At 48.1% G+C, this 21,811-nt stretch overlaps 6 protein-coding genes across 6 annotated transcripts in view; 3 read left to right on the forward strand and 3 right to left on the reverse strand.

The window, feature by feature from the left end:
• Positions 1-2,261, forward strand: part of EAH_00000020 (hypothetical protein, conserved) — a gene marked incomplete at both ends in the record, with an annotated part of 6,911 nt that extends 4,650 nt beyond the window's left edge. The window contains 4 exons of the mRNA XM_013397863.1: positions 234-388; positions 726-825; positions 1,046-1,975; positions 2,244-2,261. Coding sequence (XP_013253317.1) covers positions 234-388; positions 726-825; positions 1,046-1,975; positions 2,244-2,261 — 1,203 coding nt within the window. The remainder of the gene's footprint in view (positions 1-233; positions 389-725; positions 826-1,045; positions 1,976-2,243) is intronic.
• Positions 2,262-3,807: 1,546 nt separating this feature from the next.
• Positions 3,808-7,732, reverse strand: EAH_00000030 (zinc finger DHHC domain-containing protein, putative; the record flags this gene model as incomplete). Its single annotated transcript, XM_013397864.1, has 8 exons — positions 3,808-3,930; positions 4,093-4,137; positions 4,621-4,702; positions 5,115-5,179; positions 5,641-5,808; positions 6,206-6,323; positions 6,851-6,942; positions 7,328-7,732. 8 exons carry the CDS (start codon positions 7,730-7,732, stop codon positions 3,808-3,810), a joined length of 1,098 nt encoding a protein of 365 aa, XP_013253318.1.
• Positions 7,733-12,752: 5,020 nt separating this feature from the next.
• EAH_00000040 (TATA-box binding protein, putative) lies at positions 12,753-14,381 on the reverse strand (the record flags this gene model as incomplete). The annotated part of the gene is made up of 2 exons (XM_013397865.1): positions 12,753-13,297; positions 13,682-14,381. The coding sequence occupies 2 exons, from the start codon at positions 14,379-14,381 to the stop codon at positions 12,753-12,755; spliced, it is 1,245 nt and encodes a 414-aa protein (XP_013253319.1).
• Positions 14,382-15,551: 1,170 nt separating this feature from the next.
• Positions 15,552-16,310, forward strand: EAH_00000050 (Chromosome III, complete sequence, related; the record flags this gene model as incomplete). The annotated part of the gene is made up of 2 exons (XM_013397866.1): positions 15,552-15,917; positions 16,128-16,310. The coding sequence occupies 2 exons, from the start codon at positions 15,552-15,554 to the stop codon at positions 16,308-16,310; spliced, it is 549 nt and encodes a 182-aa protein (XP_013253320.1).
• Positions 16,311-17,744: 1,434 nt separating this feature from the next.
• Positions 17,745-19,015, forward strand: EAH_00000060 (TBPIP domain-containing protein, putative; the record flags this gene model as incomplete). The annotated part of the gene is made up of 4 exons (XM_013397867.1): positions 17,745-17,966; positions 18,269-18,341; positions 18,491-18,586; positions 18,750-19,015. 4 exons carry the CDS (start codon positions 17,745-17,747, stop codon positions 19,013-19,015), a joined length of 657 nt encoding a protein of 218 aa, XP_013253321.1.
• Positions 19,016-19,495: 480 nt separating this feature from the next.
• On the reverse strand, positions 19,496-21,529 carry EAH_00000070 (hypothetical protein, conserved; the record flags this gene model as incomplete). Its single annotated transcript, XM_013397868.1, has 1 exon — positions 19,496-21,529. One exon carries the CDS (start codon positions 21,527-21,529, stop codon positions 19,496-19,498), a length of 2,034 nt encoding a protein of 677 aa, XP_013253322.1.
• Between the last annotated feature and the right edge of the window lie 282 nt (positions 21,530-21,811).

Genomic DNA, 21,811 nt, shown 5'->3' on the forward strand with positions numbered 1-21,811 from the left:
AGCAACAGCAGCAACAGCAGCAGCAGCAGCAGCAACAGCAGCAGCAGCAGCAGCATGGGAAGCAATGGGGTATAACGTGCTGCAGAAGCCTCTCTGCCACCTCTTTTTTGCTGCTCAAGAGGAGGCCCAAACAATTCTGTAGCCGTTGCACTGCTGTTGCTGCTGCTATTGCTGCTGCTGCTGTTGCTGCTGCTGCTGTTGCTGCTGCTGCTGCTGCTGCTGCTGTTTTGCAGGCGAAGCACCGGGGCAGCTTCCCTTCCGTTCCCAATACCGACGCCGCGTGGCTCCTCTGCGCTGTCCTCAACAAGTGGCGCAGGGGTCAGCAGCAGCAGCAGCAGCAGCAACAGGAGCAGCAACAGCAACAGCAGCAGCAGCAACGGCAGAAGTAGTAGAAGCAGCTTAGGGTATTTGTATGCCATGCAGCAGTAGAAGCGAGTTGAGTGCTTTTTTTATTGTTTGTTTGTTTGTTTGCTTGTTTGCGTTTATTTATTTATTTATTTATTTATTTATTTATTTGTTGCTGCTGCTGCAGAAGAAGATCCGCTTGTTGCTGCCAGGCTCAACGCAGTAGATGCACTCAGGCTGCTCAAAAGGTATCAGCAGCAGCAGCAGCAGCAGCAGGAAAAGCAGCAGCAGCAGGAATAGAAGCAGCAGCAGCAGCGTACACGAAAGCAGCAGCAGCAGCAGCAGCAGCAGCAAGTGCTACTGTGTTTGTGTGTGCGCAGCTTAACAACGGCTTCAATAACGGAGAAGGCAGCAGCGCTGCAGCAGCTGCAGGAGGGACAGAGGCTGCTGAATTCGCAGCTATCTCAGCTTTTCTTTCAGGTACCCTTAGGGTTTAGGGTTTAGGGTTTAGGGTTTAGGGTTTAGGGTTTAGGGTTTAGGGTTTGTATGCTGGATATAGGGTTTATGATATTCAAAGTGAATGCTTCTTCTGCACTGTGTATTGCTTCCTGTTGATTGCTTCCCGTTCATTTCCTCCTATTCAGAATTCAGGGTTTAGGGTTTAGGGTTTAGGGTTTAGGGTTTGTTGTTGTGGATGCAGGTGGATAGTTTGCGGTGTACGTACACCCAAGGTTTAGTGTTAGCCACATGTCGTCATTGCGCAGACATCGGAATGCAGGGGAATTATCTGCGTCTTTTGTGTTTGTTTGCTTCGACAAGACATAGAGACGGAGGCTCGGGTGTACAGGCACCTTGTGTGCTGCTTTGCATGCGCGACAGCGGCACCAGCAGCACCAGCACCAGCAGCAGCAGCAGCAACAGCAGCAGCAACAGTCAGGCGCTGCTGTACTGCTGCACACCCAAAGCAGATAAACACTCCCCAGACCTCTTTCCTGATGTGCTGCATGCGCTACATAATCTAACTGCTGCAGGAGTCTGCTGGCGAGACAGCACAAACCCTCATTTGTTGCGAGTTGCTTTAAGCCGTATTGCCTTAGACTTACAGAAACAAATCGCAGTTTTATATATTGAAGCAAAAAGAAAAAGACAGGAAAACTTCGATGATAGTGAGATGCTACATGAAACGCAGCCTAATGCTGCAGCAGCAGCAGCAGCAGCAAGTGATGCAGCAGAAGAAGAAGAAGAAGAAGAAGAAGCAGAAGAAGAAGAAGAAGAAGAAGATGATGATGAAGATGATGAAGAAGAAGCAGAAGAAGAAGAAGCAGAAGAAGAAGAAGCAGAAGAAGAAGAAGAAGATGCAGAAGAAGATGAAGAAGAAAAAGAAGAAGAAGAAGACGATGATGATGATGATGATGAAGCACAGCAAGAGGCAGAGACAGATAGCCAATCAGACGAAGGAGACAAGGAGAGAGCAGCAGAAGCAGATACGCAACAAAGCAATTCTTCTCGCTGCAGCAGCACAGAGCAGCAGGGGCCCCCTGAGGGTTCAGAGGCTGCTGTAAGGAAGGAGGGGGGCCCCCTACGCAGACGAAGAAGCAGCGACGCCGAGAGAGAAAGAGAGAATAAAGAGGTGCGTTCTGCTGCTGCTCTGCTGCTGCTGCTCTGCTGCCGCTGCTGCTGTTCTGCTCTTGCTGCTGCTGCTCTGCTGCTGCTGTTCTGCTGCTGCTGCTCTGCTGCTGTTGTTCTGCTGCTCCTGCTTTGCTGCTCTGCTCTGCTACTGCTGCTGTGCTGCATTTTAGTTAAAATAGAAATAGAGGGTTTAGGGTTTTGTCCTTGTATTATTTAAAATGAGAAAAGGGTTTAGGGTTTAGGGTTTAGGGTTTTGTGTTTTTTTACAGGCCAACTGCAGAGGCTGATTGTCTGTTAAAATAATATATTTTCTTTTGCTTTCTTTCTGACTCTTGTTTATTTTTCTTCATTTATTTGTCTGTATCTTCACTGTCTGTCTATATTCGGCAGGGGAGCCCCTGCAAATAACTCTATTGGCTTTATTCGCTGTTTTAGGGTTTAGGGTTTAGGGGCTGCTTATCTTAACCCTTCAGGTTTAGGGTTATAGGCGTCGAGGCTTTAGAATTTAAGGTGTAGTGAGGATTAGGGTTCAGGGGTTGCGCTCGTACAACGTTTGTATGCCTTAGGGTTTAGGGTTTAGGAGTTAGGGTTTAGGGTTTTTAAGTGCGACATACAAAATCCAACGGTCTAATTAGAATCTGCAGTTCACACAAAAGAAGCTTCAGCTGCTGCTTCTGCTGCCGCAGCAGCTGCTGCTTCTGCTGCAGCGGCAGCTGCTGCTGCAGCAGCTTCGTGCTGCTTTTGGGGGTGCAGTAGCAAGAGCAAACAAAATGTTTGAGGCTGCTTGGGTTGGCCTGCTTATGATGGTTGAGGGATTTCTAGGGTTTAAGGGTTAGGGTTTAGGGTTTAGTGGTAGTGGCGTCTTCGTTTGTTTTGTCTTTTTTTTGTTTCTGCTTGCTGCATTGGCTGATGAATTTTCATTCGATGTATTTATATTTCTTCTTCTTGCATCTCCTTGCCTGGCTTTGTTTATTTGTCTGTGCTGCTGCTGCTGCAGCAGCAGCAGCAGCAGCGGCAGCAACAGGCACAAGAGAGGATAGCGCCATCTGTTGCTGCATCACTTGCTGCTGCTGCTGCATTATTTGCTGCTGCTGCATTATTTGCTGCTGCTGCATTATTTGGTCTCAGCTTAAATATCCCTCGACATGAATGGTAGTCTACTACCCCTGCAATCTATAAACTGAAAAAAGCTGTTGCATGCACTAAACCCTAAACCCTAAAACCCTAAAACCCTAAACCCTAAAGGCGGTTGCTGCTTTGCAGCAGCAGAACCTGCAATACCAGCGGGCGGCATCAGATGTCCACCAACACTAAACCCTAAACCCTAAACCCTAAACCTCCTGCAGCGTAAAAAAGGCTGGCAGCGGGTACTGATGCGGCGCAGCAGCTGCTGTTAGCCTACTAGCTGCTGCTGCTGCTGCTACTGCTGAAAAATAGGCGGCTGCAGCAGCAGCTTCTCCCCAGCTGTACTACTGACACAAGCAACAGCTGCGTCGTCACCAAAGGCAGCAACAGCAGCAGCAGCAGCAGCAGCAGCAGCAGCAGCAGCAGCAAACACTAGAAGTGCTGCTCCTCGCGGTAGACGAATGGGTTTGATTGCTCAATGCATTATTAAAAAACAAAGCCAAGAAAGATAGAGAGAAGAAAGGAAGAAGATAGAGACAAAAGAACAACAGACACACTGCGTCTGTCGCCCCTCTTTAATCAGTGCTGCTCTGCGCCGCATGCAGCCGCCTACAAAAACAGCTGCAGCAGCAACAGCTGCTGCTGCAGCAGCTACAGCAGCAGCAGCAGCAGAAGAAAAAAATGCAAGTCTAGTGCGTGCACAAATATTTACACTGAGGTCATCAGAGCCTGCGCTCCTGTGGCTTCATTCGGCTGCTGCTGCTGCTGCTGCTGCTGCTGCTCCCTAGCCAGGCTTTTGTTTGCTGCTGGCTGATCTTTATTTGTACAAACCTGCGAAGAAAAGAAAGGAGATAAAAATTATATAAATACACCGCAGCCCCACACATGCTGCTGTCTGCATGCAGCGAGTGCAGCACATACAGCAGCAGCAGCAACAGCAACAACAGCTACAGAAGCAGCAGCAGCAGCAACAACAGCAGCAGCTGTTCTCACTTCTTTTTCTGCGTTGGGGTTATCCATCAATTGGCTGCCGTGCGGCTGCGCACAATACAAAAGCAGCAGCAGAAACAGCTATTGAAAGAATACACAAGAAGACAAACATATGCTGCTCTTCTCTGCCCTTCATCTGCTGCTGCTGCTGCTGCTGCTGCTGCTGCTGCTGCTGCTAATGTATGCAGGGCCTCATTAGTAAGCAGCAAGCACTCTATTTTTAAAAAAGAAGACGAAAACAACGAGATAGCAGCAGATAAGGAGACAGCAGCAGCAGGTAGACCAGCACAAACCAACAAGAGTGACAGCAGCAGCAGCAGCAGCAGCAGCAGCAATAGATTGGTGCATACACCGGGTGTAGCAGCAGGAAGCTGCAGCAACAGCCCAAGAGTAGGCAGCAAACCCAGCGGGCGGAGCAGCAGCAGCAGCAGCAGCAGAAACAACAGCAACAGCAGCAGCAGAAACAACAGCGACAGCAGCAGCGGGTTTAAGAAGAAGCAGCAGCAAAGAGACACAGCAGCAGCAACTTACTCCATCAACAATAACAGATCCACACTGGCTGATGTCTGCTGCTTGGCTCGCCCGCCCCTTCCTCTTTGCGCGTCGGAGGCGTCTGAAACGAAGAAGAGATACTCAAACCCTAAACTCTAAACCCTAAACCCTAAACGATGTATCGGCAGAAAGACATCGAGAATAAAAGCAAAAAGAGACGAAGACAACAACGAGAAGAAATAACAAAAAAACAGAAACAAACAACTGACGCAACCAGAAACACAAACCCTAAACCCTAAACCCTAAACCCTAAACCCTTAAGAGGGAAACAACAAAGGCGCACTGACAGATAAACAGCACTTCCTCGTGCTAGCGCAAGCCCTACACTCCAAACCCTAAACCCTAAACCCTGAACTTCAGTCTCTAAGCCTTAAGCCCTGAAAACTAAGATCTGAAGACTAAACCCTAAACCCTACAAACTAGACCCCAAACCCTAAACCCTAAGCCCTAGACCCCAGACGCTAAACCCTTACTTTTTGTCGATGATGATCCACTCGACGCAAGGCCTGTGTTTAACCCGAGGGTTTTTCTTTTCTACCTGCAGCAGGCAGCAACCAGCAGCAGCAGCAGCAGCAGCAGCAGAAACATCGGTTTCTCTCTCCCCGTACACTTTAAATAAAGCAGCAGCAGCAGCAAACAGCACAACTTGAACGCACCCAACCACCCCAAATAACACAGCACCACTGCAGCAACAACAACAGCAGCAGCAGCAGCAATAATGACGACAGCAGCAGCACACGCTATAATTATGTTACGAACAAACACAGCATCAGCAGCCACAATGGCAGCAGCAGCAGCAACAGTAGCAGCAACAGCAGACGCAGCAACAACAGCAACAGCAATAACAGCAACAGCAATACAAGTAGCAGCAACAGCTGAACTGGCCACTGCTACTACTGCTGCTGCCACTGCTGCTACTACTACTACTGCTGCTGCTGCTGCTACTGCTGCTACTACTACTACTACTACTGCTGCTGCTGCTGCTGTTCGATATCTTACTTCTTCTTCTACTCTCATGGTGATGTAGTCGAAGGTAGTCATATGATTCCACAGCAAATAAAAGTGCAGCAGCAGCAGCTGCAGCACCAACGCTAAGACGGGGGTGTTAACAGCAACGGGTACAGCAGAAACGAAGTAAAAGACAGCGGCATTGAAGCCCCCATAAAACTGCGACAAAACAAAAATAAAAATAAACACAAATATAAACAAACAGAGGTATTAACAAACTAACAAACTGATTAACAAACAAACATGCATGCAACAACTCTCGACGCCTTCCTACTCTAATGACAGCACCGAGCTGCTCAGTAGGCGCACCCAACAGCCAGCTAGCTAGCTATCCAGCTAGCTGCTGCTGCTGCTCTTCCTGCAGCAGCAGCAGCAGCTACCGCCGTAGCTGCTGCTACCAGCAGCAGCAGTGAAGCGTATAGCGAGAACTGCGGTGTCTGTACAGCTGAGCTTCGTCTTTGTGTGGAGGCCTCAGCCGTGTGCAGTTTGGTGCTGGGGTGTATGTACAGCAGGAAATATAAAGAAAAAAGATAAAAGATAAATATAAACAACTGACTTGCTTCCAATGAGGAGCGCTGTAACCAGCTACGGCCTCCACGAGAATTTGATAGAGACATAACACCACCAGCATCAACACCATCGTTGCAGCAGCCACCAGCATGCCTACGAACTCCCTGCAGCAGCAGCAGCAACAGCAGCAGCAGCAGCAGCAGCAGCGTTCCCAGCAGAAGCGGAGGCGGTAAAGGAAGCACAGTGCAAGTGCAGCAACAATCCCTCTCCCTGCAGTAGCTGCAGCACCAATTAATGCTGCTGCTGCTGCATGCTGCAGCAGCAGCAGCCCCAAATCCCAAGCCCCCCTCCAGCAGAAACAGTGCCGCCATCAGCAACAGCAGCAACAACATCCGCAGCAGCAGCAGCAGCATTCTCATCATCAGCAGCAGTTGTATGCAGCAGCAGCAGCAGAAGCACTCTCAGCATCAGCCAGCAACAACATTGTCAGCAGCAGCAGCAGCACCATCATCATCAGCAGCAGCACTATCATCATCAGCAGCATCAGCAGCAGCAGATATATTTGTGATGGGTACTTGTAGTTTGTCTTGCCGACGCAGTTATTAATCCAAATGCAGTGGTGATCGAAGACATCTATGCATTTATTACAAGACCTGCAGTGCTTGCTCGCCTCTAAGACACCTCCGCATACACTGCAAGTGCGGGTCGCCCCTGGGGGCTCCTCTTCTTCTCTCTGTCTCCTTGCTGCAGCAGCTTCTCCTTCAATAGCAGCAACAAACGGCCCTGAGCAGAAAGCTAAAGGGTCTATAGGATCTGCTGCTGTGCAGTAATACGCCAATCCAAAGAGAGAAGCAGCAGTAAGGCCAAACAAAACCCCGAAAATTGCTTTTAAAGGAACAGACACTGCAGGTAAAACTACAAGATAAAACAGCAATATATCTACACCAAATAAAACCCACGACAAGATCTGATATAATTGAAGAGGCCTAGTAAAACCATGTCGACGAATAAACTCCCCAGGGGGTCTTGAGTCTGTTCTATCAATTGTCGTGCATCGAGCCTGTTTATGCGCTGCGGTTTCTAAATATAAAGGCTCAGCCCATCCCCCTGCTGGGCGACGCTTCTCTTCAGGTGTGCATGCACCTGAATCACCAACCGCCAATCCTACCGAATCTTCAACAGCCTCATTACACGGGGAACTGCAAACAACAGCCTCAGGGCCTTCATCGCCAGAAGCAGCAGCACCACTAGTAGTACACACACCAGCAACAGCGGCACACGGAGATGAAGACTCAACCGGAGAGCCGTTCGGCTTCGACGGGCCCTTGCACACTCCAGGCTGCAAACTCTTTAGCTCTACTCCTTCAGCTGGAGTGGCATCATGTGCAGATTGAGGCTTGTTGACTACGGAGTTGCTGTTGCGTGCGTCAGCTGCTGCTGTTGCTGCTGCTGTTGCTGCTGCTTCTGCTGCCGCCGCACTTTGTGCTGCTGCTGCTGCAGCTGTTGAGGCTCCTGCAGCTGCATTTTTTCCTGCTGATACAGCTTGAGAGGGCCCTTGTGGGTTTGCTGCCATAGTCGGCTGAGTCGGCTGCTGCTGGCCGCCACTGGTATGCAGGGGAGTTCAGGTGTAAAAGGAGGCTCTCGTCATTCCCTGAGGTGTTCTAGAGGCGTATGAAAAGGGTTTTCAGGATACATAAGAGGTATTTAATTTGGAAAAGAAACAAAAATGCGCAGCCGACCAACGCAGAAGACCGGCTGCGTTGTAGCCGCTCTGAGCCGTCCAGACAGCTGGTGGCGGTCAGTCTGTCGATCAACTTGGTGAAGCATGAAGGTTCTGGTGTTTTATTCTTGAAAATGAAAACGAATTATCCTTTATTTTATTTTTTATTCTCAATACAACACGTTCAACTAGAAATTCAACGCTACCTTCACCATATATACACCGGGGCTGGCGCTTTCTGTGCACGCCTGGCGGCGAGGCAGATCGACTGAATGCAGACTTTCTTTGTTTCCTTGAAAAGACAAGAAGAATGAGGATAAATTACTCAATTAAAGCCTGAGAAATCAGGTTTTTTCATTCATAGAAGGAAGATCTTCTATTTAGAAGATGCTGCATACAAAGAAACTGCTTCCTTCACTTACACACCAACTGGTGCTCGTCGCTGGGGCCTACGGCTCCCTGGAGATGTATTTCTTCACCATTGTGCTTCTGTTATTGTTTTATATCTCCTACTTTCACTTTCATACGTTTTACTGCAACCCGATGAATAAAATAAGCCTCTTAGTACCGAATGCTTTGGTGCTGCTAGCGGCTATAAGCCAAGGCAGCGACAACACTACAGCTGCTCATCAATCTTTTATCTGCTGCACGAACAGCTGTACATACAGAGAAGGGTTGGGTGTATAGTTTACTGGTGTCGTTTGAGGTATCGTAGCGCCGCAATCTGCAATATGTACACGAAGAAGAAAAAGAAAAGGAAAAAAGAAAAAGAAAAAGAAGAGGAATTCAGTAGGCGAGGCGCATGCAGCGGGCAGCCTTTTGTCTCTCTTTGCATGCGTCTTCGTTGTCTATCTAGCTGAGAACAAAGCCTTGCTAGCTGCAGCTAGCTGGTGATGAAGCTTGCTGCACCTAGATACAGCTAGTTACATGTACTAGCTGTAGCCAGCTACAACTAGCTGCAGCTAGCTATATAAACACCAAATAAAGAAACAGCTGCTAAACAAACAGTCGTCTACATATGGAGAGACTAACGGCTTGCAGCCTTTGGTTTTTCATATGTAGACGACTGTTTGTTTAGGAAAAGAAATAAATTTGTATTTTCTTCTTTGTCGTTGCAGCAGCAATAACCTCGGGTGTATGTGCACCATGCATAGCCCCTCTACTATAAACTCTTTCTTTTTAATACGTCTACGCTGCAGTTGTATATGCAAAGAACTGACTATACACCCCAATCTAAACAAAAACAAACAACAACCAACAATCCAAGCAAAGCAAACAAAAACAGAAGAAGAAGTTCTTGCGTCTGCCGGTGAAGCAGCAGCCGCTAAACAGCAGCTATGCAGGGGCCCCTCTACAAGTAATAAAGAGAGGAGATGAATAGCCCCTTTCTGTTCAATCTAAACAAATTCAACAGAATATTATCCTATTCAATTTGAGGTGTACATACACCCCAGATGAGCAATCAATCAGCGCTTCTCCTTCCACAAAGACAACAGGCAGCAACGCCATAAAAACATCCAAAGGGCTAACACTACGTAATAAGGGGAATAAAATTAATGAATCTACATATAGAGAAATATATATATATATATATATCAGTACAAATACATAAAACGTATGCAATAATACAAACATATATATATATATATATATATATACATATATACATACATATATACGTATATGTACATATATACGTATATGTACATATATACGTATATGTACATATATGTACCCATATATGTACATATATATATATATATATATATATATATGTGTATATATGTGTATGTATATATATACACATATATATGGATATATACATATATATGTACATATATATGTATATATATATGCATATATATATATATATTTACATACACGCATATATAAACTATCTATACACTATCTATAAATATAAATACAAATATATACTCATTTATATATTCATATATTCACATATATATGCCCGAGGTCAAAGGTATAACCATCTGGCGGCTATGCATTTTTGAAGATAATTTAAACTGCACTACAGCGAATTAGTTGTCTCTAGTGAAGCAGAAGTTGTTGCTGCTGTGAGGCTGCTGCATGCAGCAGTCTCGGTGGTGCTGCATGCAGCAAGTGCTTTCGCATGCACAGCTGCAGCAGCAGCAGCAGCAGCGTCAGCTCTCCGTATACGAACAGCTGCAGCGCGTTGCAGCATTTGAAGACCAAAGATATATTTATCTATACACTGCATTGCAGAGACCCCACCAGAGCTGCTGCATGCAAGGAGGTGTGCTGCTGCCTCTTGGGGTATTTCCTTCAGCAGATGTTGCGCATGCCCATGCAAGGGCCTCCCCTGCTGCTGTCTCCACCGTCGTCTTTGATTGCGTCTAACAGAACGGCATCTAGACAGACGAATTCTTGCTCTTGCTGCTCGGCTGCTGCGGGAACGCCTCCTATAGAGAGAATCTACTGCTGTTCTTCTTCTTGCTGCTGCTGCAACTCGAAATGTCCGGGTGTCTCTGTCTTTCTGCCTCTGCTGCAAAGGCTGCAAAGTAGACAAAGATACAGGCAAGAGAGAAAGAAGAGGCAGCAAGAGGGCGCTCTGGGAAGCCGTTGCTGACTGCGTGTGGCGCCTGCCTCTGCTGCTGCTGCTGCTGGTGGTGGTGGCTCGGCGCGGCCAAGCGAAGCTGCGGGTGCAGCACCACAAACCCACACACAGCGCAGCTACAGCAAATAGACTAACAACAACTGCAATACACAACACATGCAAATACAGACGAGGGCTGTTGCTGCTGGAGAGGCCCGCCTCCTCCCCCTTCCTCAGGTATCCGAGTTGCATTATCAACAAGTTGAACAGCAATTTAAAACAGAAAAATATATATTCGCAAAGAAACAAAAAATAGAATGAGAAAAACAAATAACCTGAGGGCCGGCGCAGCCCCTACAAATCAAACGCCTTAATTCGCTGCCTAACTGCGTAGATGCTGCGAGGACAATCTGCAGCTAGAATAAAATCACTTGAAAAAAAATATTTTTAAAACATAAACCCCAAACCCTAAACCCTAAACCCTGGGTGGCAGGTGCAGCGATAAGCATGCGAACGCCGCTGCGGTTTTGCTGTCCTTCCTTCTAGGAAACCAACGCAAAGTGATTGTGATTTCTGTCTGCATGACAGGAGGTACTGAATTTCTCCTGTCTGTGCAGACACCATCACGAACAGCTTCTACAGAAACTGCTGCAGTTTAAACCAACTTGCAAGTTGAATACTGCGGCAATTTCTGCTGATGAAGGCCGCGATCAACGAAATAAGGAAAAGGGCTACTAGAGTGTGCGTCGGATGTCAGTTAAAGGGAGAAATAAACGTGTGATATCATTAATGCATTGATTTCCTATGAAGAAACCTGAAAAGATAAAGCTAGTAATGGGCTGAACACACGCTGCCGCCTCAGCAAACGATGTGGGGCGCGACGAAGACAAACTGCTCTATAGCCGGACGCCTCGCGGCTTCCAATAACCCTAATAGAAGTAAAAATCAAAATTACGAAGAATTAGCAAAAAAGGAAAAGTAAACATAGTCCTTTTATTCATGATCGCATACTGAGACCACGCGATCACACCACCCTCCACACAGCACAGGTCAAAACAAACACCGCCTCTGAAACGAAACTCAAGAAACCATCCGTAAAATATGAAAAGGTTTATTTATAGCATTATAATCCAACTATTTATCAGGAAATTATCGATGAACACGAGGCATAAACAAATTTACACACAGCTTGCTCTCTGGAACGGCCTGAGCGTGTAGCCGAGGCAGCCAGCCCCGTATGAACCAATCGGAAACAGGAAAAGTTGAATTCGTCTGTTTTCTCCAGAAGCATTCTTATATTCATCTCCTGTTATATCGAATTGTTGCAACAAACAACAACAAATACTTTTCCTCTTATCGCACGTCTGAAATATGTTCCCTTACCCACCTATTCATTCGTTCTTTCTACAAACGGCGAGTATGCCCACGCGCCTCGGGGGTAACCGGCGCCGAGAAGAACCTGCTGTTGTTTCCAAGGGTTATACGTGAAGGAAAAGATGAAATAAATTAATTATATCATTGTCTTATTGTTTTTAAGATTTTCTATAACGTATTCCCTCTACACTGGACCTCTGTATTCCGTACAATGAACAATAAATCGTGCCTCCTCACTCCAACGGGATTCTTCTTGTTGCTGTTGTTTCTTGATATACTATATACTCTCTAACGCAAAAAAAAGGTTTTCTCCCTAGCTGTCATGCCGTGTAAGCAAAGTACTCATGCCTCCGTCCTAGGCAGCCCAGACTCATGATAATTGTCTTATGTTCCACATACCGACTAGGGTTTCCGCCATCCTTCTTAAAAACCAACTATCGGAATTACTTACGCGCAGATTAATGCGCAAAACAACGGTAGAGTAAACCACAAAAAAGTGTGTAAATGCCGTGCTGCAGCAGAGGTACGCCTCGTATCTGCTACTGCTGCTGCTGCTGCCTTTATGTATGGTATTTAAGGAGTACAGGAAAGAAAGAATTAAACACTTCCTGAATCTCCGCTGTGGTCCTGCAGCCAGTGATGACGACTTTGCCGCTCACGAAGATCAGCAGCACTGCTTTCAAAGAAGGCGTGGGGTTGTAGCGATAGACGAGCCCTGCAGCAACAGCAACGATGGGCGAAAGATACACAACATTAAAAGATATGCCATCTGCACCGGTGTATGATGATAACCTATCTGTTTTCTGCCTTCATCTGGTATACGTACAGACAGCCAGACAGGGCAACAACCAAAGAAAAGCACAAGAAACTGCACTTTTAAGTGGTATTCTGCATACACTTGGAGAGGTGTATCTACAGAGAATACTAACCTGCAAACAACTCCGGCTCATAGCTACAAAACTCCTTGTGATCAAATGCAAGACCCTCCAGCCTCACAGGGAGGCCGCAGTCTGCTGTGGCGACGATATTTTCAACAGCAAATTCTGTCAATCGGATATTTGAGTAGTTGCGTTTAGACAGAGCCCCTGGAGGAGGGGAAGAGGGAGATGTGTCCTTCGCTGCTACGGCTACCAAAGCCCCTCCCTCTCTGTCTCTCTCTCTCTCAGCCCCTTCAGTAGTTGAAGCAGCACGTGGCCGTGTCTCCTCTGTAGCTCCGTCATCAATTGCAAGAAGGGTTTTCTCTTTGTCGTTCATACCCACAACGCAGCCTTCCTTCTCTGTTCCACCAGCCACAACCCCCTTTCTTTCTAAACCCCCCTCCTGACTGTCTGACAAGGCGGGAAGAAGAGAAGAAGAAGGCCCCTTAGAAGAAGAAGAAGGAGAAAATATCGCCTGCAACATCTTCACCAATAAACGAGCAGCGCGCAATGCCGCGTCTTCGCTCTGGGCTCCAGTAACCATCACCCGGCCTATCGAACAAACAAACAACAAAAATATGGAGGGAAATCACAAAGGAATTTAATAAATTAAGTGCCTGCAGCAACAAGAAAATATAATTTTATAGAGTGGACACTCTAACAGTACAATCTCATCAGAGAAAGCGAATACGCAAACAAAAAATAAAGCAAAGCAATCAACAATTCATACAACTCCAAATTCAGCATTCATCTGCCACTGTTTGCATGCAGTACACCCCAGGCCAGTGTATGAGCAAGAGGAGTTAGTTATTGCCTCCGTCTCAGCCCGTGTAACTGCAACTATTTAAGTAAGTGGATTCTAACGCAAACCAACGCAACAACACAACTGTCTGTTTGGGGTGTACAGACACCGCATTACGTGCGCACAATGCACACCTGATCTGAAGATCATGCCTGTGCATTTGGGTTTCCTCAGCCTGACGATGCAGGCATTCACCTTCCGGGGGTTGTACTCAGCGAAGCGGCAGCTAACAGCAATACGCCGCAAGTCGAGAGATGCGCTGGCCCGCCCCCCCACAACTATACGGCCGCTAGCTATTACATTCTGCACCTGAACAGGGTGGTTGCCGCCTGCTGCTGCTGCTGCTGCTGCTGCTGTCACACCAACGTCTCCTGGCAGACTGATGGGCTTTGAGCTGTTCACGTCAAGCACAGAAGAAGAGGGAGAAACTGGGTAGCCCGCCCCCCTACCGCTGCTGCTGCTGCTGTTGTTGGCTGCTGGCTCCTCAGACGGGAGGTCTGAGGGGTCTGGCGCAGTCAAACTGTCCGGCAGCAGCAGCGCCATGAGGCTGTCGTCCAGCGAAGGTTCCCCCCCTGTCTGCTGCGTCGGGGTGAAGTTGAAAGCAGCAGCAGCAGCAGCAGCATCTGCTGCTGCTGTTGCTGCTGTTGATCCCTCTTGTAGAGCCTGCGAGTCTTCTACGTGCAGCAGCATGTCGTCTGTTTCTTCGCAGAGCGGCGAGCCGACTGCCTTCTTTCTTTTATTAAACCCAAACAACTCATCTGTGGAGCTGCCCCCTCTCTTTGCAGGAGCTTCAACGCCCTCCCCTTCCTTTGGTTCATCTTCTGACTGAGCCATCGCGGGTAGACAGACAAGAAAACAAAAGAGGCGTACAGCGCAGGCTGTCTACCCACTTGCGAAGCAAACGACTCCACCTGAACCTGTAGAATAACTGCTCCTCTAAACAAGTGCTAAGTAGGTTATTCTAGACAGCACACTGCTGCGCATAAAGCCATCTACATCGTTTCTGATTATTTAATTCTCTCTTGAGAACAGAATTTGTACAGGCACCAAGGAAAGAAGAGCAGGCAATGAGAGACAGAACAAAGTTGAGGTGTCTAGATACCCGATGGGCTGAACGCGAGCAAAAGATTTTGAATTTTTCACTCCTCCTTCTGAATATTGTCGCTGCTTCAAATAAATGCGAGAAATGTACAAGGTAGTTTAATGAAAAGACAGCACCCAATTGAATACCCCCGGCTCTCCCCGTCAGCAGCAGCCTTGTTTGTTGCCAAGTGGAGCGCGCTAAGGAAGCAATATTTGAATATAAATAAAGAAACGTTTAAATAAATCAATCAAAACTACCGCGTTACTATTATTACGGAATTGCTGGAAGAGAAAACAGGCAGAAGAACCTCGGGATCAAACCGGAGCTTCAGCAGCTCTCACATCGAGGCTTCATAAGCAAAAAAAAACAAAAACTTCTGCATTCATTACACCTGACTTGAGCAGGAAAATGTTCTTCTGGCTAACTTACGCGGGTAATATTGCCAACAGAACGCAGTGATCTAACTCCTGAATGGCTGCATGCAGCCCCGTTGCTGCACGAAGAATAGAAAGAAGACACAAGAACTGTTGCAGGTTTCTCTGCTGCTTAAGGGTGGTAAACATAGAAAAATATAAACGTGTTTGAATATCGGTTCATCTGTACGACTTGCTCCAGTATATTCTCGTACATATGTTTCCGAGATTACGCTGCATGGCGGGTTGAGATTCATTTTTATGAACTGTAAATCTGACGGAGTTTGAAACGATCAAAGCTGCGAATACAACGGCAGCTCAGCTGTCACTACAGCTGGTGTGGCTAAGGGTCTGTCGCTCCCCTGCGTCTGATAACTATGAATCCCTGTACTGGCCGACAGGGGGGCGACCCTAAACCCTAAACCCTCAACTATAATCCCTAAACCCTAAACCCTAAACAATAGAGAACGGGAGAGATTGGCGGCCGCCCGCAGGGAGCTCGTGCAAATGGCTTCTTTTTCCTGTGCGTCGCGGCATCTGATGCCTCGCGTTGGTCTTCCCTGCAAGCATCTTACACACAATACCGCCGTTCATTCTTCTCTACAACTCAAGGCAAGCTCATCAAGATGTATGGACAGCTCGCGCAGCATCAGCAGTCTGACGGAGCTGCTGAGCGGCAGGAGAAAAAAATCAGCTTTGAATTACCCTCCTCATCCAGGAGATGAAGTGGATGCACAAAGGCCGCTAGCCCCTGACCCCTATGACAGCACGTACAAATTGCCTCAAGGGGCTCCTGACGCTCGCAGCCTCTCTAGAGAGCGATTTCATCAGTTCATGCACGGCAAGCCGCAGCGTTTCTCAAAGGAGCTGAAGGTAAACGGTACTGCCTTTCAGGATATAAACCCAAGTGTACTCAACTAGTTAGAATACGTTGGAGAGCAAGAACGGAGTGGCGCTGGCACAGTAGGGGGTCGTGCATTTGTCGGTGCGTGCTGTCTGTACAGCTGAAGCTGCTTGCTGATGGCTGCTCTTCTTTTGATCTGTGTGCTGCTGCTTTGCATGCAACAAATATGAATTGTGCAGGTAACCGTCATGGGCTGTACGTTGGCGGGCTTCGGGGTTGGGGTGACGTGGCTTACTGCGTACATCATGCGGCCTGATGACTTTGAATGGGTTGAAGAAGAACGAAGACGAATACAGGAGGCGAAAGAAAGAATACAGCAGAAGATTGAAAGGGCAGAAAAGATGCAAAATCATAATGCTTAACTCATATCGCCCAGATGCAGATTCGCAAAAGGTGTATGCTAAACCCTAAACCCTAAACAACTGAATCAGGAGGCGTCATTCAGGCTTCGTTTATTTTGCTTATTGGATTTCTTTGAATAGGAAGGAACAAAAGCAAGATGATATATGGTCAGCCAAGATGCTGCAAAGCCCACTCACGATATTATATTATATTACATGCCTATATAATATATAATATATAATATTATATGGAGCCTTGTGATTCAAATGCGTGCTGTGCTACGTGTGTGTTTGTATGCGGCTGCATTCAGATATAGACTGTATTCTATTTCGTGTTGGTATCGCTATATGTAAAGTTTCGTTGGGTTGTTTTGCTTTCTTATGTTCTGCAAGGCTATGCTGCTGTAGCCTCAAATTGCAGCTGTCTCTGCACTCAGTTCGAGACGCAGCGAATTTATGGGGTTTCTTTCGTTGCTGCTTTCATTTCGTTTTCATATGTCTCAGCAGACTAAAGTTTAGTCGCGTATTGCCTCGCCGTTTGCAGGCAAGAAGTGCTGGTGTACTCTATATGGTTATAATATATATATAATATGCATATGATGCTTCCAGCATATATTAAATATATTTTATACAGTAAACGGCTATGTGCCACAGGCTCAACGGGTTCGCGTTTGCCAGCAAAAGTTGAGAAACGCGATCACCGGTAGCATTTGGTATTCGCAAGGAGTTTTTAACAACTACTATTATCAACCGAAATAACATATATATTATGTATACCTATGCGTTCACGCAGATAGATAGTAAGAATGTTAGAGTAGATGTTCATATTCAGCATTTAATCCTCTCCATTTCGCAGTTTATTTTCTGAAAATCTCAGTTCTCGTATTGAGATAAAAAGCCAGGACGAATATAGCAACCAGAAGGGGAAGAGCCGCTCCTCACGTTTCTTCCATAATACGCTGCTACGTAGTCATTCATCATTATCAATCCTCGTACTCAGCAGCTTGCAAGATATATACATGTATATCCGGAGGGATCAGCAGCTGGGGAAATCAATATATTATACTAAGTTCTGGCGCTAGCCCCCAGACATAATTAACGCTCTAGCCACTGCTTCTGTCTTCTTTTAAGGGGAATTCAACGGCATGAATGCGAGCAGCCCAAGACGAAACTGCCGAAAGATGAGCGTGTGGCGGGGCCGTGAATTGCCTAACCAGCAGCTGAATTAAAGTCTTAAAAACATCCAGGCGGTGATAAAGCCTTTTAACGGTATTCTTGCAGTATTTTTCTGATTCAGATGAGCGTTTTCCAGAGGCGCAAGCAAAGCGGTGTGCATACACCACTCGCGCACTCGGCGAACTCACCGCATGCAACAGATACGGGATTTTCGCGAGTCTGCATGCACGGAGAGTTGCATTTAAAGCTTATTCCTTCGCAGTTCGCACAGCCGTTTACATGGAACAGCCTACAGGTGCCAGCCCTCCACAGGAGGCGGCGCCCGAGCTGCCGCAGGCGAACAAGGGTTGCAAGCGGGTCGCAACGCAGAAGCCGCCGCGGAGGAAGAAAGGGAAACCTGAAACAGCAGTTGCGGACTCCACAAACAGTGAAGAGCCAACTCCTCGTGAAGTCGTTCTGGCATACATGCGTCAGCAGAACAGACCCTACAACCTTCAGTTGGTGAGCCGCTGGGTCCCTACTTGGCTCTAACCAACAGAAACCTTACATACAGCTTTTCACCCTCTTCATCAGATATTTGATAACCTGAGGAGGCGTATTAAGAAACCGGATCTCGAGCGTCTGCTTGAACAGCTAGTTGAAGATGGATGCCTCATATCCAAAGACCTCGGCAAGACACGTGTGAGCTTGTTGGTAGTTCATATACTTGCTAATTGCTGGCGGATTCCTCAACGGGTGTTCTTTAATTTTCGTGCTTGTTCCTCTCCTCATTCGGTGTTCTCACTGTGTAAGCATGAACGTAGGTCTTCATGTACGCCCAAGACCAGTTTGGTGCTTCTGCCGCTGAAAACGGAGACATTGCTGCAGAAATCCAACGTAAGTGATGGCAGCTGGCTACGGTATCCTCTGTTTCTTATCTCACATGCACTATTCTCTTCAGAATTGAGAGAAGAGGTCAAAGAGCTAGAACGTAGGTGAACAGGCTCTTTGCCTCCACATGCCACGCGCTGTACTATTAAATGCAGAGTTTGTTAAGAAGCAAACTGCACTGCAGCAACGCATGCAAGAAATCCGCAACCGGGAAGACCTGCTGGGGAGCCTCACCGCGAAAGTTGCTGCAGGTGCGTCCCTGGCACCCCGCCGCTTGACCCCCTTGATAATGTATTCTAATCACACTAAATGCGTATATATGTACATATATATATGCATGTATATGCATATATACATACGCCTAAACACGTGCAATCTACAACTGCACTTATTTTTTTCGCACATGCGCCGCAGCGGAGGCTGAGAGGGACGCAAAACAGAAGAAGCGAAGCGGAAGGAATGCCGCAGCAGCAACAGTGACAGCAGCAGAAGCATCTGCTGCTGAGCACCTGCACGCCAGACTCCACAACGCATGGGCTGTGCAGAAACGGCGTTGTCTTCAACTCGTGAGGCTCCTTTCGGAGAGAGCGCAGGCAGATCCGAAGCAGCTGCAAGAAGAACTTGGCCTGGAAAGAGACGAAGACTTCATTCCCCCAGAGGCCTATTCAAAATACAATTAAAATAAACAAAAGAAAGACAACCGCAGGCGAGATGCCACGCATGCAATGCTGCCTTAGGCGCCGTAGCAGCCACGCAGCAACTCTTTCGAGTTGCTACAACACGGGCTGCTGCGTTGGTGGGTGAGGCCCGAACGGCAGCCTTATCAGAAAGAGCATCACAGAACAGACAAAATGGATAATCCACTTTTCCCCCCAGTGTGCAGAGAAATCTACACTTCCCAAAGCGTTTCAGGCTGCCTCCTTGCATTAGTATTTACAGCGTGCGCTTCTGTCGCCGCTGCCGCATCACAGGATGCCTGCAGCACATTCTGTCTTGTTGAGCTCCTCAGCCGCCGCATAATAAACCGAGTCTGCTGCTGCTTCTGCAAGCGCAACGCCAGGAGTGCAACTATTGACGCGGGTGGCGATAGTGGCTGCACAGCTGCAGATGCCGCTGCTCTCCAACAGCAAAAACGACTTCGTGCCTCGCATCTGAGAGGCCTATGAAATGGTTTCGTAGCCACTGAGCCCGCGTAGGGCGTCACGACTTGGGGAGTCTGTTGAGGTATTGTACGTGTCCGTGTCGTTAAACTCTACGGTGTCTGTCCAGTCCCAAGGAGTGCCACTGCCTGCAGTGTCGCTTTGTGCAAACTCTTTTGCTGCTCCTCTGCGCTCCATGAACGCCCTGGTGAGCTTCCTGCATGCACTGACAGCCCCCTCAGAGAATGCAACTGCCTGTCGCGCAGCAAAGCCAACAGTCTGCGGTAGCCAGACGCTGACGAAACGCCGGCCTGGGGATGAGTACAGCCCCCGTAGCTCGCGCCGGGGCGCCTTCGCCGCGCCGGCGCCTGTAAACGCGACATCCTCCCCCCTTGCACCGACAGATGCTGGGGGTTCTCTGTACTTGGCTGCTAGCTGAAACCCTCTCGAATCTGCTTCTGCAACTGGGGCGCATGAGGCCCCCGCGAGAGCCTTCACGCAGCTGTCGTACGAATTTAGGTTTCCCGCAGCTGCCATCGCATCCTCCTCTGATTTCCCTTCTTCTGGGAGGTCGGCGTACTGCATCTTCGTCTCTGTCCAATCCCTGATCACGTAGATAATCCAAGCAAATATCAACAGGCAAAGGCTCACCCGCAACAACAGCAGCAGCAATTGCTGCAGTTGCTGCCACAGCCCCACTTGGTTGCCCCGCACCTCCGCCTGTGCACCACGGGACGTATGTGGTACTACAGAGGCCCTAGAGCTTTGCTGCTCGCTCGAAATAAAAGACAAGTCGTTTTTCGCTGCACCTGAGGCTGCCGGCGTTGGCAATCTGCTGTCCCGCTTCGCTGTTGGTTGTCCGTCATTAGAGGCTGGAAAGGCATTTGCCTTTTCCTTCATATCCGCGTTAGTATTCATAAGCTGCGTTTTCCCTGAGGGCAAAGCAGCGGCGGCCACAGAGGGCGCAGCAGCTGCTGCAGAGCCGCTGTAGTCTATGAGTGTAGGGCAAGCCGCTGGGGTGGTCATCACCATGTTGAATCTGCAAGGGTCTGGGTGTTCACAGAGGTCGAACTTGGTGGCAGATGCTGGGTTCCCGTTCTCTGCTGCAGCTCCGATCCCCGGCGAAGCACCCCAAGGACACTTCAGAATGACATGTGTGTGCAAAGAAGACTCAGGACAGAAGATATGTACGTGATGCATGTGTGCCTGAAGACCCTCAAAGGGGTCGCTTGGGTTCAAGGGCTCCCACGATGTTGGGTCGTCGGTTATCTCCGGCTCAGACCATAGGCCGCCGATGCCGTTGCTGTCAGGGTGCTGCTGCATGTTTTCCGGGCGGTGAGAATACAGCAAAGTAGTATTTGTAGAGAGTACGTTTTGAAGGCATTCAGTTGTATCGGCCTCCTCTTCTGCCTTGTCAGCTGTCCTGACAGCCTTTGAGGACGAAGGGGATGACACCTTCAAAAACTCCGCTAGCAGACGTTCCATTTCCTCTTGTGGGTCATGCGGCTTTTTCAGTTTTGCTGCAAATTTGAAAAGACGGCCACGGGAGCCGTGGCAACTATGTGGCAACAGTCTGCACGGATTGAATGCAAAAAAGACGTGTTTGTTTTTGTGCTTGTGCAACTTATTGCTCTTTGTCTTCTCGGTTGTATCTTTTGTAGGTCCAACCATCAATGAAAGCACGGTTCTGAAAAACGGAGGATACTCCTCGAGTTCAAAGAGAGGCTCCGAAGCTTTGCAGGCCCATCCCGTCGGCGGAGCCCCCTGCACGACCTGCCTCAGGTCGTAGGTGGCCGATGCATGCAACTCAGGGAAACGCAGCGTTATAGATTTGTACGAGCCACATGTAGCCTCCCACAGATGAGCGCCTGCTCCCGCTTGTTCAAGAGAGCCCACAGAAGAATCCTTGCTGGCGCTGCCTGCGTCTGCGCCGGCGTTGACCTCAGCCTCTGAGTGGGCTACGGAAGCGTATGTGTGGGTGGTAGGCCCCTTCGATTGACACAGGCCTAGGAAGGGCTGCAAAAATATCAACAAGATGAGAAGGCAAGTTGGCATTGCTGAACAGTCGAATGGAAAAATGCGCGGGGACATCCTGGGGGGAGTCGCACCGTCTTGGTAGCGAGCAAAGAATGCTTTCACGTTCCGTTGCTAATGCCTGGCTTATAAAATGTGCTTAAACGCTGTGTGCCAAATGACGCCCTCGGATATGGAATTGCAGATGGCCGGCGCCCCGCCAAACCCAAGCGAGCTACTGAGTGAGCAGCTGCGATTTGTGAGGGCCCAGAACAGCAACACGCAGAAGTTACATAACTCCACAAGACAGAAGCTGTTTGCTTC

Source organism: Eimeria acervulina, genomic scaffold, assembly GCF_000499425.1.
Source record: "Eimeria acervulina Houghton genomic scaffold, Eah_scaff1, whole genome shotgun sequence".
NCBI classification, from domain to species: Eukaryota; Apicomplexa; class Conoidasida; order Eucoccidiorida; family Eimeriidae; genus Eimeria; species Eimeria acervulina.